Source organism: Trichechus manatus, unplaced genomic scaffold (genome assembly GCF_000243295.1).
Source record: "Trichechus manatus latirostris isolate Lorelei unplaced genomic scaffold, TriManLat1.0 scaffold00016, whole genome shotgun sequence".
In the NCBI taxonomy this organism is placed as follows: domain Eukaryota; kingdom Metazoa; phylum Chordata; class Mammalia; order Sirenia; family Trichechidae; genus Trichechus; species Trichechus manatus.
Genome location: NW_004443952.1, coordinates 23393613 through 23412466, shown reverse-complemented (window position 1 = coordinate 23412466; position 18854 = coordinate 23393613). Strand labels below are relative to the sequence as shown.

Here is an 18854-nt window from a genome sequence, read left to right as displayed (position 1 = left end):
TGGTTGGGACCAATTGATGCATCTTAGATGGCTCCTTGCTCGCTTTTAAGACCCCAGATGCCACTCACCAAAGTAGGATGCAGAACATTTTCTTAATAAACTTTGTTATGCCACTTGACCTAGATGTCCCCTGAAAGCATGGCCCCCAGACTCCCGCCCTTGTTACTCTGTCCCTTGAAGAGTTTGATTGTATTCAGGAAACTTCTTAGCTTTGGTTTAGTCCAGTTGTGCTGACTTCCCCTGTAGTGTGTGCTGTCCTTCCCTTCACCTAAGATAGTGCATGTCTACTATCTAGTTAGTGAATACCCCTCCCCCTCCTTCCCCACCCTCGTAACCATCAAAGAATGTTTTCTCCTGTTTAAACCTTTCCTTGGGTTCTTGTAATAGTATTCTTATACTGTGTCAACTTGACTGGGCCACGATCTCAGTGGTTTGGCAGTTATGATGTAGTTTGGCAGTCGTATGATGTTGTGATCACTTCCATGATGAGATTTCATATAATGTGATCACCTCTGTGATGGGATCTGCTGTGAGTAGACAATCAGTTGAAAGAGGGTTCCCTTGGGGGTGTGGCCTGCTTCGAATCTAAATGGACATTCTGGCAAGGCTCGTGGGCTTTTGCTTGCTCTGGATCCTGCAGCTGGCTGGCTACTTCCAAAAACTAGACAATGAAAACTTTATGGATCACAACAGAACACTGTCTGATTCACTTGCTTTGGACACATCATCAGGAGAGATCAATTGCTGGAGGAGACGTCTGGTGAAGTAGAGGGACAGCAAGGGTGAGGAAGACCCTTGGTGAGATGGATTAGCACAATAGCTGCAACAATGGACTCAAATGTGCTGGCGACTGCGAGGATGACACAGGACCAGGCATCATTTTGTTCTGTTGTTCAGAAGGTCGCCAGGAGTTGGGCAGGTGTGAGAGGTAAGAAGGGTGTGGACTGACATCTGACTCGGGCAAGCAGAGTAAGGGCGAGACACATGAAGGGTAACAAAGAAGCATCAGTGGGATCTGGGCTCCAATATATCAGCTCCAAGGACAAGAAGACCACAAAGGCTGTCTTAAAAACATTTATTTTCAGGGCACAGGGGTCATCTGACATCATGACATCTATGAAAGTAGAATAGAAAAACACAGGCTTTGGCAGGCTCATGTTTCAAAATGATAACAGCAGCCAGAACACAAGTTCTCTCAGCCTCAGCTGGGTCTCTGGGCTCTCACAGTTGAAACCCATAGGGTTGGAACAATCATGCTAATCCACCTTTTGGTTACAGTGAAAATTTCAGGCAGTGATGTTCTACTGCTCAGCTTGTCCACCACATGCTCCAGCCACCTGCTCTCTGGGTCTACAGCCTGATCTCCAATTTTGACCAGGCAAATCTGAGGTGATTCAATTGATTTTGCTGAATGTGCTTATTAGTAGATGCATGAGGTTGTTCTGCTACCGTCTCCAGAGCCACAGCATCCCCAAGGTTTTCAGTCCACCTTCTGACACAATTTCACTAAGGGTCTTACCAAGTCATCTCCCAACCATTCAAAACCTAGGGAAATTAACTGCAGACCCTCAGATCTGGAAAGTGAAGGGTAGGAGGAGCCGAGTGGGGACGGGATGTGAGGAGGGACTCTGGCAGCCCCAACCCCCAACAGACAAGAGCAGCTTCAACTGGATCCGTTTCAGTTCTGATTTTATTCAATGGGTTACAATGTTTTAAAGCTTGAAAACCATCTGTCCAGTTTTGTTCCCTTCACATTTAAGTGGGGAAACTGAGGCCCACAAAGAGAAGGGTCTTGCTCAGGGTCACTCACACATCAGGGACAAATTCACACATGAATCCCGTGTTTCCAAATTCCCAGGTCAGTCTCCTCTGCTATGTGGTATGTCAGAGTGACACTACTGCAGTATTTCAGATACGGAATTGGCAGGCTTAAAGGCAGGAAGTTCAATTCCAACAAGGAGTCCAAAATGTAATGCCCAACGTGGGGCACATGAGTGTGTGTAATAAAAACTGAGATGAACCTTGATAAGAATCCCTGAAGTCTGTGAACTGGGCAGCAGCTTACTTCACATAGTTGCGAGATTATCCTGAGAAGCAGCACCGTGTAGTGGAAAGTGTGAAGAGGAGGGCCAGGCGCCCTGAGTTCCAGTCCTACTAACAGACCTCAGACCTTCAGCAAGTGGCTTTACCTCTCGGGGCCTGGTTTCCCTGTCTGTGAACAGGGAGAGACACTAATATCTGTCCTGCCCTTGCTCATGGAGTCAGGGAGTGTCACAGATAGGAAAGTTCTTCATGACCCTGAAGGACTGTCCAAACGGGAGGGATCCCAATTCTGACTTCAAAAAATTTTAATCACCTAGGGTGTCTACTTTTTTAGCCCAGAGAGTAAGCATTCTCCCTCATTTTCCTGGGAAAAAAAAAAAAAAAAAAGCAAAAAAACAGCCTTGTTCTTGTGTGAGGTCAAAACATCTGGAAGTAAAATGTAGTCTACCACACTCTAATTCTACACCATGCAGATAGCACGTGACACTGTTTTCACAATGTGATGTCTGAAAGCCAAGTTTCCATCCTGGCTGGAGAATGCTGGGCTAACAAGTGGACATCTTGGTCCCCAAACGCCAAGCCAAGGGGCTCCAGAGTCTGGTAAACTGTCCTATCTAGAACTAAATCTTTAAAACATGCAGAAAAGGTCAGAATAGAACAGCTGTGGTATGAAGTAATAGCATTTTTTGTTTTGTTGTTGTTGTTTTGAATGGCATTTGTCTTTGAAGAATAGCATTCCAAAAAGAACAGTAAAGACCACACTTCCCGCATTTCTGATGTAGCGGCATCTTACTCTAGGATGGCAGGGCTAGAAGGGACACTGGTATCATCTAGTCCAAATGCCACATTCACAGGTGAGGAAACCAAGGTCCAGAGAGGGGAAGGGAACTGTCTAGGTTGCACAGCAAGTTAAGGACAGGCAGCGGAGAGTGAGGAACCCGTCTCCCTCCTTCAACAGCACATACTAAGTAACAGAGCACCTGCTAATCCGTAGTAAACAAGTGAGGTAAGGATTCACAGTGGATGCATGCCTGGCTTCAAGCCCTTTAGAATTACAAATACACCATCATGTGATCTTCCCTGACAGGTCTGAGAGGAGTAGTTAAGAAAAGCATTCTCACACAGCAATTCATTCCAAAAGTATAAAGCAAAGCAACAGGCACTTGTTTTCCCAATTCATGCCCAGCCAAAAACTACATACGAATCTAGTTTGCATCTAATTTTTAAAAAACATACAAAAGGGGTCATCTACAAACACAGTTTTTCCAACTCTTCACAAAGTAGAGCAATCTGTGACTTGACTTTTCCATCATCCTGTGATCAGTGTTTCTAAGTTCCTAGGAGGAAAAGGGGGGAAAAATTAGAAAAAAAGTAAGCCTGATCATCACAGTCAACTATGTGTTCAGTGGGAGGTGGGGTAAATGACCCTTAACCTCACATCTCTCCAGGACAATGAATGGTGCCTGTGGGCAGCAGAGGGGCCTGGGGGAGACCCCAAGAGGTAGATTTTAGATCAATGGGTAAAAGTTGCAGGGAGGCAGGTTCCAGCTTAATGTGAGAAAGAACTTTTCAATTACTGAAAAATCCAAAGATGGTTGCCTGGAGGTGGTGATCTCCACATCCCTGGGGGTTTGCGAGCAAGGCTGGCCTGCACTGCCTGTCGTGGAGGGAACTCAAGACCTGGGTGGTGATGATCTCAAAAATTCCATGGTTTCTCTGTGGCTTCCTTTTGAAAACTCACAACAAACTACACTTACACCCCAGAATCATTTATATTTTAAAAAGCTATATTATGTATTAATTCTCTGGAATCTCTGGGTGGTGCAAACAGTTAATCCACTCGGCTGCTAACCAAAACGTTGGAGGTTCAAATCCACTCAGAGGCACCTCAGAAGAAAGGCTTGGTGATCTACTTCCAAAAAACTAGCCACTGAAAACCCTATGGAGCACAGTTCTACTCTGACACACATGGGGTCACCATGAATCGGAGTTACTCGATGGCAACTGGTTTTATTAGTTCTTTAAAGCAGTAAAAACAAAACGTCAAGTATCAGGAAGACGATTTTAATACACCCATCTCCTAACTCTCTGCAGTTTTTCTTCCCCATTTCTAGGAGCTCTAGCTACTCACACACACTCATCCTCAGCTCCAGTGCAGCTTCTCCCACTTCAAACCCACACAACCCCCTATCCCCTTACCACTGCACTCCCTGCATTATAATGACGTTCACATTTTGTTTTCCCGTGCACGCCCTATAGACCCAGTGTAAGGCTGTGCACACAGAGGGCATGCAACTAACAGTGGCCAGACGGACAGTAGGATTAAAATCACAGCAAAATCCTTCTGCTTTTAATCAACCCTATCAAACTTCCTTCTAATTTTTCCAGCTCTATGACAAAAGTTGTTGGTTGGCCTTGGTGACGGTGACTGTTCACGATTCTTCACTCCTTCTGTTCCTGTAAGAGGATCTCACATCCCTGGGAGGAGGACACGTCCCCCAACTCCATCGACTCTGGGTGTGGCTAGGTGACTTGCTTTGGCTAAAGGACTACAAGGAACCCGACGTACACCACATCTGAGCAGAAATTGCAAATGAGATCATGTGATAGGCTCGCCTCTTGCTCTTCCATCTGCCACAAGAATGGGGACGTCCCACATCAGGGCTGCTCCTTCGGCTGGGCCCTGGAATGCGAAGACAAGTGGGGCAGAGCCACAGCCAGCCTGGAACTCCCACATGGAACGTGAGCAAGAACTATAAACTTGTGTGGTTGTGAGCTAGCAAGGCTTAGGAGTTGTTATGCAGCGCAGGCTGGCTGATGAAGCGATTCATTCATTTCCCAGTTCACAGTCCCACTGTGCAGGGGACAGATGCTACCTAGCTCTCACCCACGTGCCTAGGAGAACAAAGAGCCACCTGGCCAGAGGAGACCTCGAGACTCTTTCTGTCCCCACCCTTCTTTGAGATGTGCTGCTGAGCAGCATGCAGTGTTGGGGATCGGAAGGCAAGACCTAAAGACAGCAAGCCCTGGAACTGTCCACCAAGGCAGAGCCTGGGGACAGACAAATGCCACTCAGACTGACTTGTTTGCAGGGATGTTTCCACACAGATGCCGTCACGATGATGCTGTCTGCTACATCATTTGGTGCCCTCTCTAGAGGACCCAGAGGAAATACTCTCTTCAGCCTCAGAACCATAAAAAATTATCTCTTTCATTTTATGGACACCCAGGATGTTTACAACTTTTGACTTTGTATGCAAGGAAGCCCAGAGTGATATCTGTGCAGGACATACTGCAGATTCTGCCTTCTCATCTTAATATGTTCCTACTCCCTCTGGTTTCCTTGATTTATCTATTTTTCATTACATATCTCATAAGCCACTGCAAATCTCTTACGACTTGTATATAAATATTAAAATGACTTAAGGCATGTACTTTACTCCATCACGTGGGTCACCTGGAGCTGGGAGGTGGGGGGTTTTGTAGTTACTCACTCAGTTCTGTGATTGTCACCACGCCGTGGGACTGGGCCTCCCCAACCGTGTTGGCCGAATGGCACTGGTACACTCCTTCGTCTTCCTTTCTCAGTGGGTTGATCTAGAAATAAAACAGGCAAGAGAAAGAACAGGCAAGTTTATATAGTTATGTGGCACACAAAAATTAACTCTTTATTTAGTCCCAATGATACATCTGAACTTATTCTTTTCCAGAATAAGATACAGCGCACCCTATTTCTTGTCTTGCCTTGGCCGCCAAGAAGCACAGAGTTCAATTTTCTTCTCAGCTATCTTCTTTAAGGGCATCTTCTGTATTGTGGGTTTCGTGTTAACAATTCCTCTGTACTCCTGCCTTTTACTGTGAGTTATTTGGTCCACTTTTGAAGGTAATAGGTACAGATTATAAGAAAAACACTGCAAATTCAATTTTAAAAAAACTGAAGTCTACTGACTAAAGAATGACCCAAAAATACTCCTCATGGAGACAGCCTTTACAAAATAACATTGGAGATAGCCTTCCCCCCGTCTTTCCTTGTATGAAAATGGGGGGAAGATGTGCTTTCTTTGAAAAAGCCACAGACCCAGTGGCACTCCAAGCTTCTCAGCTGGGTGGAAAAGAGATGTGGGTGACAACGAAGAAGACAACCAGAGAGAGCACCCTGTCCTCACACTCTCCGCAATGCAGACCTCTTGCCTTCTCTTGCTGTAACAGCTTCTATCAATTGTGAATCACCGTAGAGACTACGGCGAGGGTTCATGCACGCCATCTCATTTGAACTCGCGGCAATTGTGGGTAAAGGGTGAATATTACAGTCTTCATTTACAGGTGATGTGCAGGTAAATCACAGACTGTTAGGGTCACAAGGGCCCTCGGACACTGTCCAGTCCGAGCCCCCTTTTTACAACTGTGGCAGTAGAAGCTGCCACAACATGAGTGACTAGCCCACCATGAACCCAATCTCCTCACGCCATTGCTTTCCCACCACCTGGTGTTCCCTCATGTTAGCAAACAAGCTGCACGTGGCATAAGGGAGCCCTGGAGGGGGATAGAATGTGCTGTCTCCCTCTTTACCAGTCATGTGGTCTTAGGCAGGCGTATTCCTTTCCTATTGCTGCCGTAACAAATTATCACAAACTTAGTGGTTTTAAACACTACAAATTTATCATCTACAGTTCTGGAGGTCAGAGGTCTCGAATGGGTGTCACTGGGCTAAAGTCACGGCTGCCTTTCTTCTGGAGGTTTGAGGGGAGAATCCGTTTCTCGCCTTTTCCAGCTTCTAAAGGCCACCTGCATTCCTTGTCTTGTGGCCCCTTCCTCTATCTGCAAAGCCAGCAATGCTGGCTGAGTCCTTCTCACATCGCATCCCTCTACATCCCTCTGCCTCTGACCCTTCGGCCTCCCTCTTCTCCATTTAAGGGACTCTTGTGATTACACTGGACCTATCTGGATAACCCAGGATAATCTTTTTATCTTAAGGTCAGCTGATTAGCAACCTTAATTCCATCCGCAACCTGAACTTTCCCTTGTCATGTAACAGCATAGTCACAGGTTCCAGGGACTAGGACATGGACATCTTTGGGGGGCTATTATTTGGCCTACCAGAGCGTATCACTTATCTTCCCAGGGGATACACAACCTTTCTGCCTACTTCACAGCTAATATGGGGCTCAATGAGAAACAGATAAAAACAGCTTTGAAAATTGTTACATGGTATAGAAATATAAAGGATGGTTAACGTGCTTGGCTGCTAACTGAAAGACTGGTGGTTTGAGTCCACCCAGAGGTACCTCAGAAGAAAGGTCTGGCGATCGGCTTCCAAAAAAATCAGCAATGAAAATCCAATGGAGAACAATTCTACTCTGACACATGTGGGGTCGCCTTGAGCCAGAATCAACCTGACAGCAACTGGTGACTGGCTGTCAGTCGATAATATCAATAATCCTAAACAGACAAGACACCCACCAAAATCCAGGTCGTGGCCTCGTGATCAGAAGGGCCTCCCTGCACCTGGACAGCTATATTGACATGGTCCCCAGGCAACTCCTCCAGCACCTGTGTGCCCTCAGGAGACTGCATGACCTACAGAAAGCAGAAAAACCAGGAGCGGGTTAGAAAAAGTATTTCTTGATAAGGACTGCCTCAAAGACATTGTCACCACCCTTATCCTTCTACTGACTTAAAGGCTAAAACCTTATTGTTGTTGTTTGCCAGCGAGTTCATTCCAACTCATAGAATCCCTGCAGGACAGAGCAGAACTGCCCCGAGGGGTTCACTAAGCTATAACCTTTACAGGGAGCCCTGGTGGCACAGTGGTTAAGAGCTACAGCTGCTAACCAAAAGGTCTGCAGTTTGAATCCACCAGCCACTCCTTGGAAACTCTGTGGGGTAGTTCTACTCTGTCCTATAGGGTCGCTATGAGTCATAATCGACTTGACAGCAATGGGCTTGGTTTCAGTTTTTTTAACCTTTTACAGGAGCAGACTGCCAGGTCTTTTCTCCCGTGGAGCCGCTGGTGGGTTTGAACTGACAACCTTTCAGTTAGCAGCCAAGCACTTAACCCTTGTGCCACCAGGGATCCTTGCCAAAACTCTAGAACGTCTTATTTCCATTAAAAGGATTTGTCTCTTTTTATTCCTAAAAGTAGGTATAGACAGCACCCCCTGCTGGACTGCGAAGATTTGAAAACTCCCAAAACCAAGAAAAAGCAAAACTGTTGCCATCGAGTCGATTCCGACTCACAGCGACCCTACAGCAGTTCAGAATTCGAGAGCCCTCCAAGGGGCTGCTGCAATAAGGGGATGAAAACATATGTTGAAATCCATTTCAGTCACTCAGAAATGGACATGCAGGAAGATTTATTTCTGCAATAGGAATGCGTCTTCCGCCACCAGCCAGGTCTTTCTAAAACCCAGCTCTTCAGTGAAGTAGGTTCTAACGTCACTGTAGCTATTTGACTAGATAAACAGCAGAACTTCCTGGGTGCCTAGGTGGTCAAGAGAAACCCTGGTGGCATAGTGGTTAAGTGCTATGACTGCTAACCAAAAAAAAAGTTAGCAGTTCGAATCCCCCAGGATCTCCTTGGAAACTCTATGGGGCAGTTCTGCTCTGTCCTACAGGGTTGCTATGAGTCAGAGTCGACTCGACAGCAACAGGTAAGTGATCAAGGGAGCAAATGGCACAGGAAAGAATGCACGTCTCCCTTTTTGGGGACAGCTTTGAGGTAAAAGTTTTGAGGCATAAACCTGGAAGCAGAGGAGTAATATATAAGGTATCCTTCTTTAATCCTCTGACCCACATATAAAGATATACACACAAACACACTTAAAAAAAAAAAAAAACATTCACTATCCATGTTTGTCTATCTGGTTCTCTCTCTCTCTCTCTACACACACATACACACACACACACGCGTGCACTCACGCGTGGGTTCTTGGATAGAAATACCTTCCTCCATGTGATGACTGGGGCAGGCACAGCCCTCACCTCACAGGACAGGTACACCTGTGCCCCGGTGACGTTGTGAACACTCCGGGGTGGAACGATGACCACAGGAGCTGGGAGAAGAAGACAAGGAACACACCCTTTACCTTGCCAGCTTCTGAGCACCCCACCTCAGTCTAAAATCGCCCTGCCTGCTGAGACACGGAACATCAGAGTGTTTTCACGCTCTCACTGTGCAGAAGCCTCCTTCCCGGCCCTGAAGTGGTGAGGGGAGCGGCAGCTGATGAAACCCCCCACACATAAAGAACATACTCTTGGCCAAGGAATCACAGGGGAGAGTTCTCCGAAGACCTGGAAGGATGTCTACAGGTTTTCGAATCCATCACCTTTGTTTTACCAACAGGAAAATGGGGGCCCATTGAGGTCTGGCAGAGCTTGTCCCCTCATACTCCCTCCCAGGGCTCCTTCCACAACCTGGCTGCCATCTGCTTACAGTCTCCACTCAGCACTGTGGCAGCAGACTCTGAGAGGGGCTGGTGTCATTTCACCAATGGCAAAGTCTTCCAGCAGATGGCCTTTTCTCCTCCCACATGGGGATGGGGGGTGGGGGCGGGTCTCAAAGAATAGCACAGTGAGAACAGCTGTACTTGCCCTGGGCAGGGACCCCTGTGGTCCATTAAAGACGAACATTTGCATATCACAGATGCACTGACTCCACAGGGCACCCTGCCAGCCTCCCCCCAACCCCCCTAACCAAGGGCAGATCTTCAGACACAGAAACCAGCAAAGGGACTGAGGATGTGGAGCCAGGCTGACCTGGGGAATTAGGCAGGGGTGGCTCTAGGCTGCAGAACATTACAGAAGGGAGGGAGGGTGTGGGCTCTCTGGCCGGGATAAACGGGCATCCAAGTTGAGAAATCTTAAGCTCATACTCCACACACTCGGCCTCCCTCTCTATGCCCGCATCTATTCTGTGCACACTTGGACCAGCACAGTCCAGTCCAGCTGCCTTTGCCTGACATTCAAGACCCCACTATACATGCCCACATGGCCCTGCCTTCTCTCTGCCTGGATGCACCCTGCTGTCCCCTACCCCTGCCTCCCCAGTGGCTATCTCACCCATCCTGCAAGGCCTTGTCCAGGAACAGGTGGTCTGTGCCTCTGAGCCGCTGAGTCACAGTCTGCCTTGCAGCCCAGGTGTTGACACCTGTCTCACCCTGTGGTAGAATGCAAACTCAGGCCACTCTGGCAGCCAGCTCCACAGTGTCCTGGGGAAGGTGCGATGGGAGGCCTGACAAAGGCAATGCTCTCAATTCAGACTTCCTCATCTGTGAAATGGGGACAATTACCCCTGCTTCACAGGGTTGCTGAGCTAATCTAACTGTGCAATGATAGTGAAAGAGGATTTAAGCTAACATGATGTGGAAGTAAGGTCAACAGCAGGACTGCTAACCAGCTGGCTGGGTGAAGCAGCACATGACAAATAAAAGCACAAACACATTTATTCCTGGGTCATCAAACTGCAGTCTACAACTCTGGGGAGCTCTGCCTGGTGATTCAAGGCCATGCCTGCTGCCTTCCACAGGCCTGTCCTGGAGAGGAAAAGGGCCCTTGCCACCTGGGCTAGGCTTCAATGAGACAGAGAGGAGAAGGGGCAGGGGCAAACCACACCCAAAGGCACAAAGCTGAAGGCTGAAGAAATGAGATGAGTCTGGCCCCTCCACACAGACTGGGAAGTGACCCTACCAAGCTGGTGCCAAAAAAAAAAAAAAAAAAAAAACAACAATAAAAACCTCTGGGAAATTGTCTTCGTGCCAGAGTCTCAAACTGGAGAGCCCCTCTGGCATCCCAACTCTCCAAGACCCTATGCCTGTCTGTCACATGCTCATCCAGCCTCCACTTGTATTACCTCCAGTGACAGAAAGCTCACTACCTCGGAGCCAGGCCCTTCCATTCCTGGAGGGCTCTGTTAGTGAGAAAGTTTATTCTTATGTGGGGCTGAGATCCACCTCCCGGTAACTCCCACCTGTTGAGCCCAGGGCTGCCCTGTGTAGCCCCCACATCCTCCTGGTACCCAGACAACCCTCCAGGAAGTTGAATACAGAGGCTGTCCTCCCCATCCCCAGGCTGCTCTCTCTGCCCCCACCTGATCAGCCCAACTCCTTCCACTGTGACCAGCTGACTGTCTTCCCAAGGACCACACCGCTATCCCCCAAGAATAGCCAAAGCCCCCATAATGCACCGAGGTCTTAGACTTGTAACAATGCCCAATGCGCCCCAGCTTATACCCTACTGCCACAAGAATCACAAAACCCATGCTCTCCCGCGGGAGCCCATCTGTGATGACAAAGAGTCTAATTTATTCACATCTTCCTGCCGGCATCTCATCAGCCGTACAGGCGCTGCAGGCAGCCTCCACCAGAGCCCAAACCGGTCCTCGAATGGCTCGCTTTGGGAACAATCAGAGCCACATTTTCCACCACAGCCCTTTCTGGATTCCAAAGGGACACTCAATCAACGTGTTTTACTTCCATTGGTGTAAAGTCATAAATTTTAAATGAGATTTCATCAATCCCTTTCAGGCCTAACTGAATAAACCAGTAAATCACATTTCATCTTTCTCTCTCTCCCTGCCTTTCCCTCTCCCTCTCTTTCAATAACTACAATTAAGAAAAACTGTCTGGGAAACACTGTCTTTGTCACTGACTTCCTGGCAGAAAATATCTTTTCTATTACAAAAGAGACCCCTGCTTTCAATGTTAAGATGAGATTTTTAATTTTTAAATTTACATACAGCACAATGGCCTCTTTTTGGTGTGCAGTTCTACACGTTTTGACAAATGCATAGTCATGTAACCGCCATCCTAACCCAGATGTACACCAGTCCTGTTATCTTAAAAAACTCCCTTGTGCTGCTGTTGTAATGATCTTTTTTTTTAAATTTTAACACACCTGTTTTTAAATTTAAAACATTTTTGTCCACAGTAGCTCCTTACAGTCTACAATTATACTAGTAATAGTAATAACTGCAATAATGCCACCAGCTAACACTTACTGAGTGCTTGCTGTGTGCTCAGCACTCTTCTCTTGCTTACAGGTATTAACCATTTAACTCCCCAGCAATCTTGCAAGATGGGGAAGCTATCCAGGGTTGTTGTTCTTCTTCTCAGGGGCTGTCGAGTCCATTTTTGACTCATATCAACCTCATATGACAGAGCAGAACTGTCCCAAAGGGTTTTCTAGGCTGTAATCTTTATGGGAACAGATTGCCAGGTCTTTCTTCCACGGAGCTGCTAGGTGAGTTGGAACTGCCAACCTTTTGGTTAGCAGCTGAACATTTAGCCATTGTATCCCCACGTGTCCTCTACCCAGGATTAGCCAGCCTTCCATGGTGGGGCAAGGCTATGAGCCCAGGGGTCTGGCCCCAGACCTGTGCTCTTCTTAATAACTGCCCTACTCCACCATGCCTTCTCCTCAGAGGACATTTCCACATTATTCCTTTAATCCTCACACCAGCCCTGCGACGTAGGTGCTTTTATCTCCATCCTACAGATGAGGAAACCAAGACTCCGAAAACTGAAGTGCCTGATGGAGCTGGGACACAATCCCAGGCCCCCTGATTCCATTAACTTCCACGCTGACTTAAAGTAATGCTTTTTTAAGTGAAATATTTGTTGTCTGCATGGATTCCATTCTAGAATAAGAGATCAGCTCCTTGGAGATGAAATGCCCCAAATACCAAACCCAGGGAATAAGACCCACGTGAGATAGATGATGTACCCCTGAGCCTAGCAGGGAATTCCCAGCCCAGTGTCCCCAAGGGGACATGGATACACTTGAGCGTGGAGCTGGGATACTTGATGTCCTGACATCACAGGCAAGAGGGACAGCGGGACAGGCTGAGGTAGGGGATCCCAGGTTCAAATCTGGTCTCTGCCACATCCCAGTGCTGTGACTTGGGCCTCAGTTTCTTCTTATTTAAAATAGGCACAGGAGTCTGTGCCCCCCTCCCACCATACACCCTCAGGCTGTTGTGAGGACCCAATGACCAGGGCGGGGGTGGGGTGGGGGTCAGGATCCCTTACAAAGTGTAGTCTCCTATAAGCTGCTTGCATGCTCCAGGCCCTCTTCCGGCCTCTGGTGTGAGGGGCCAGTGGTTGTCCCTGCTTAGAGGACCCAGAGGCCATCACCCACAGCCCTCACACTGGCCAGCCCAGGACACAGTCTCTCACATTACTGTTTTGGGGCCACAACACTCCCAGAAGAACCAGGGCTTTCCTTTCTACCTGCCCTTGACAAGAGGGCGTGTCCGTGGGCGGTGCAAATGGTTAACACACTCAGCTGCTAACTGAAAAGTTGGAGGTTCGAGTCCACCCAGAGGTACCTCGGAAGAAAGGCCTGGTAATCTACTTCTGAAGAATCAGCCACTGAAAACCCTACGGAGCACAGCTCTACTCTGACACACAAGTGTGGCCATGAGTCAGAACTGACTGGACAGCAGCTGGTTTGACAAGGGGGAGGATAGCTCCCTGTCATTCCAGTCTCCCTATGTGCCAGCTTCATCTCTCTAGCTCTTCCTTGCTAAATACTTGCTTCCTTCTGCTGGTGCCAACAACAGTCCTGGAAGTGATAGGACCACATGAATCCATCCATCCAAAGGGTGACTGGCAGGTAACACAGGTGTGCACTGTCCCAGGAGGCAGCACGGTGGGGTGGGCATAATAGGACGGAGGGAGGCTCAGATGCCTGGGGTCCAGTTGCAAACCCCAAGAGCTTGGGCAAGTTACTAACCATTTCCTCCTTATGTACAAATGAAGACACTGGCCACTGCCCCTCATCCTCCAGGGCGAAGGGAGATAACGCTGTGACTGCGTTAACTGTGCAGCTCTGCGCAAATGAAGGGATCGATATGATTATTATAGTGTGCGGGGATCAGTCCCCCACTCTGTGAACTACACTGGCCCTTGAAGGCTGGGATGAAAAATCTTCCCAAATGCCTCTGAGATTTCTTTAAAGTTAATGGTGCTAGGGAAAGAAAGACTATCACAAGTCATCCCCCAGGACTCCATCTGCTTGTGTTAAAAAGCGTACGACCAAAGAGTTTAATAATCAACGCACTGAACGGCCCTGATAATTTATGCTAATAGTCACGTTGCAATGTGAAACGAAACAGCTTAATCCTGCTCCCCGCAGCCTGCGTCTCAAACCCCCTCCCTCGGAGTGAAAGGCTTTTGAGCACGAGGCCCCCTTCTTTGTCCCTCTCACAAAGTGGCGTTCACTGCCTCTCCTGGTTACCTGGTAACACGCGCCTAGCACAGCCCCAGGCTTCTAAGTGGAGATGGAATTTCAACCGTGGTGAATTCTCTAAGAATTCAGGATCTCAAGAACATATTGAAGCTGCTGGGGCTCAATACCCCCGTGGGCCCTGGCACAGGACCCTGCTCCTACCTAATTTAACATTCCAAACACGTCACTGACTCGCTGTCTGCAGGATCCAGCTCCAACCTTTGCCCAATGCACAGTCTGGGGTGCACACACGAAGCAACCCAGCCTTTTAAAGCAATTACACTAACAACAATAATACTATTAACAATAATTAAATAAGACTGTGTATCTTACAGGTGAGAAACCGAACCAATAATTTAGTACAGAATGAAGTCTCACCCCTTAGCCTGGCATTTAAGGCCTCTGATGACCCTGCCCCAGACTACTCTGGGACCTCATCTCCTCCAACCATCCCACTGGGCAGCTGCACAGAGGGCCCACTGTTCATGCCCGCCACAGGCCCTCACACCACGCCTCCACTCAGGCTCGGACTCCCACCCCGTCCCAGCCTAGGATCTTCTCCCCATCTTCAAAGCTCCTCTCCAGTGCTTCCCCTTACATGAGGCTATCCCTACCCCTCTCAGGAGCCATCTTGTTGTTGCTGTTAGCTGCCATCAACTCGGCCCCTGACTCATGGTAACCACATCCACAACAGGACTGGACTGCTGGGATCCATAAAGCTTTCACTGGCTGATGTTTTTGGAAGTAGATCGCCAGGCCTTTCTTCCTAGTCCATCTTAATCTAGAAGCTCATAGTCCATTAAAACCTGTTCAACATCATGGCAACACGTAAGCCTCCACTGACAAATGGGTGGTGGCTGCACATGAGGTGGACTGGCTGGGAATCAAACCTGAGCTTCCTGCACGGAGGGCGAGAACCCTACCACTGAATCACCAGGAGCCATCACTTAGTGCTAAGTAGAGGGACAAGCAACAAGCCATCGGGACAAACAGAAAGGTTGATCCAGACTGGGAAATCCTCAAGACTCAAGCTGTCACACAAATCCCAGTCAATTTTCGGCCCCTTTATAATCAGACTGTCAGCAGGCTAGAGATGCATGGCACCAGTCTGAAAAGAGCCAGGAAAACCCACGTCACAGCCCACCTTAGCCAGGAACTAGTGTGTGGCCCTGGGGAACTGCTTTCTCCAGGGCTCAGTTTTCCCTCTATTAAATGGGAGTGAGAGCTGGCCAGGGTAGTTGTAAAAATCAAGTGACAAGATGCATGCAAACGCGATTTCCAGCAGGAAAGAACTATTCACGCACAGTAACATAGTGGGTCTTCAATAAATGTGTGTTGATCAAATGATTATAGGTAGTCCCCAACTTACAACGTATCTGAGTTACAACAAACCACACTTACGACTGTTTTTTAATGATTTGTTTATTTTTTATGTACGTATGTATTAAAATATATCCGTAAGTTTATATGTAATGTTTCCAACCTCCAACGACAAATAAAGGACAGGGTTTATACAGATACTGATAATAAAAGGCAATAATAATAAAAACTTTTTAAAAAAGGAGGTATTCGACTTACATCAGAACCTAATTACGAAGGAGTCGCTGGAACAGAACCCCAACGTAAATTGGGGACTACCTGTACTCTCATTACTAGGCATTTTGGGGTGTTTCAGGGCATAGCAGGAAAGGTCATCATTTAGGCTCAAACACTGTTTCCAAATCCTGCTCAGAGGAACGTGTAAGGACACTTCCCGACACTGCAAGTAACCTAATAAATATTTACCGAGGCCTCATTCCCTTAAAGGCATGGTGCTCGCTCATTGAAGGAGTCAGTAAGGAGCAGAGGAGGAGGATTTTATTACCAATATTGAAGCAGAACAGCTGCTGCTCTGACTGTCTGTTTTCCTTCCACCAGGGCCCCAGGGGGCATTGTTAAAAACTGCTCCCGCTGCGTCGTCTGAACCAAGGCTGGCGCTGGGGCAGCACAGAATGAAGGGCTGCCTTGGCTAGGAAGAGACGCCCCTGTCCCGTACCTTCGTGTTTTACCAGGACACAAGAGAGCAGGGCCCACACAATGCATCTCAGAAGAAGCAGCTGCAGGAAAACAACGGCCAGGTCCGCATCGGATGACAGATTCTGGCAGGAAGCTGAACTCCAGGAGGCCTGGTGCCTGTCACTAATGGGATCATTAAAAGCAGCTTCTGAATTGCCTCCGTTTGGCCCATGTACATCTTTACTCCCGGGGCCTGCGCCTGGGGTGGGCCTCCAAGCCCACAGATAAGAGTGAAGGGGCTGTCACCTTTACTTGTCATTTGGTAATTTTCAATGAGTTAGGGGTATGGGGTTTCTATCTGCCATCTGGCCTCACTCTGGTAACCATGGCAACCACCATCCGCCTGACTTAGAACGATCAAGTCCTGTCCCAAAAAATCGCTGGGGAGGGTGTCGGGGACCTGGGAGCTGGCCAGGCTCTGCAGTCAACCTGGACAAGTCCCCTGCCCTCGCTGGGTCTCAGTCTCCTTCTCTGCATACTAACAGATTTGGTCTAAATGTCTTTAAGGTGTCTTTTTCCTGGAAACAGAGTAACACTCCAGGGAGATATTATCTGAGACCAGGAGCACCGTACAGATTCCAGATTCCGGGGACTCTGAGACCTGGCCAGCATTTCTTAAGTCTCCTGCATGCAGGTCTGAGAGTGTTACCTGCCTGGAGACAAAGAGACCAGCCTGTGAATTAACTGCTGAGGAAAGCAGATTGTAAAACGCTTTGTGACGGGAACAAAAAGAAGGAAGGAGAGAATGAACTGTTTAAATGCCACAAGGCAGAAACAAAGGTTCAAAGTGGAAGGGACTTCAACACAGCTCCATAGGGCTGACACGGCCCAGAGAGGGGAAGGCATTGTCCCAAGGTCACACAGGGAATCGGCAGCAGCACCAGAAGCACCAGCCAGCTCTCTCCTCCACTAACAGCACCAACCAGGAACGGCCAACAGTGGCGTCCCAGTGCTCAGGCAGCCTCGATGAGACATGCATTGTTTTTGTTTCCCACAACAGGAGGATTCCTGCCCCATCTCCAAAATCCCATCTGGTCTCCTGGACTCAGTAGATGTACCTAGAATGCTTGGGGGAAATAAAACTAGATTCTTCTTAGAGCAAAAGGTTCCAGTGAGCCAGGTCTGTATGTCAACATCCACAGAGGGTCCTGCAGCCTAGAAAAGCTTCCCCCCCCGACCCTCAACCAGGCTTCCTAGTTGGAGCTGAAGTCATTGCACTGACTTAGGTCTTCAAGTCTGGACTAAGGAAGTCTCCCGGCCCAGGCCAGAATTCTTCCCCAGATGTCTGAACCCCAGGCTCCCTTGGACTCACTGGCCACATGCTCACTCTCCCTGAACTCTACACTGCCCCCTAAAGGCAGCACAGACAGGGGCAGTTCTCTAAAACCTAATGGGCAGCCCGCACCCATGCTCAGGGAGCCATCGAAACAGAGCACTTGGCTGGACAGCCTTATATTTAAGGTCTTTTGGTTTATATTTGTTTTCTTTTTTTAAATTACCTATAGAGGGTGGGAAAAGATGGGACGCAGAGACAGCTTTACAGTGATTTTAAGAAAGCAATTCATAAAATAAAAATTCTTAATTCCCTATTCCTTTACTTATAGTGGTGCCTTCCAAATTATATATGTCTAAAGCCCATAAGGAGCCCTGGTGGCGCAGTGGTTAAGAGCTACGGCTGCTAACCAAAAGGTTGGCAGTTTGAATCCACCAGCCACTCCCTGGAAACTCTTTGGGGCAGTTCTGTTCTGTCCTATAGGGTTGCTATGAGTCAGAAATGACTTGATGGTAACAGGTTTGGTTTCTGGTTTGGAAGGCCCACAGAACCTGTCTGCCCCTGATGGCACCATAATCTTTTCTGAGCTTAGGTCTCCAAAGGTCTTACCTATTCTGGGTGGATGCTCCCTCAGGTCCGCCAGCTGAGCCCCAAGCCTCTATCACCTATGTCCTGGTGCTCTGGCCTTGTGACTCCTGTGACCCAGTCTGGAACTCCTCTTGTATCACGCTTATCTTCCCTCCCTCTCCATTCAAACAACACACCCCAGCCCAGGCCAGGCGCCCACCAAGGGACACTGAATTCGGTAAGACGCCGTGGAACCCCCCAGAAACTCGAAGTCTCGCTGGGGCAAACATGTGACACTTGAAAACAACTGTGCCATCAGGTACTTAAGGGTCACCAAAATTCTAACCTGCTCTGTGACCAGTGTCTCCAACTAGTAACGGAAGGTCCAGGACGTGGAGTCTCATTCCTGTCTCCCAGAGCAAAGAAAGAACCTAGAAATACTGATTCCAAGGGGGAAAGTGAGGCCCAGGCGGCGCTGTCCAGACCTGTACGGTCTGGCCTTCTCCACCCACCCCAGACGAACTCACCAAACTCGCAGGGGCCGTCGCGCGCCTTGTGCAGGTGGCCCAGCTGCGCGCGGGGCGCGTGCCGGGCGCGCAAACGCAGCGCGCAAACACTGGGGTAGGAGCGGCCGTCGGAGCCGCAAACAACGCCGCGCTGCGCGCACACGCAGAGCCCGGTGCCCTCGGGC

General features: G+C 48.5%; 1 protein-coding gene across 1 annotated transcript in view; it reads right to left on the bottom strand.

Moving 5' to 3' along the window:
* Positions 1-5465: 5465 nt before the first annotated feature.
* IGFBPL1 (insulin like growth factor binding protein like 1) overlaps positions 5466-18854 on the bottom strand; it is a 13657-nt gene continuing 268 nt past the window's right edge. The window contains 5 exon segments of the mRNA XM_023727334.1: positions 5466-5531; positions 5533-5640; positions 7504-7620; positions 8986-9095; positions 18691-18854. The exon segment at positions 18691-18854 is cut by the window's right edge and continues 100 nt beyond it. Of these exon segments, the coding sequence (XP_023583102.1) occupies positions 5466-5531; positions 5533-5640; positions 7504-7620; positions 8986-9095; positions 18691-18854 (565 nt within the window).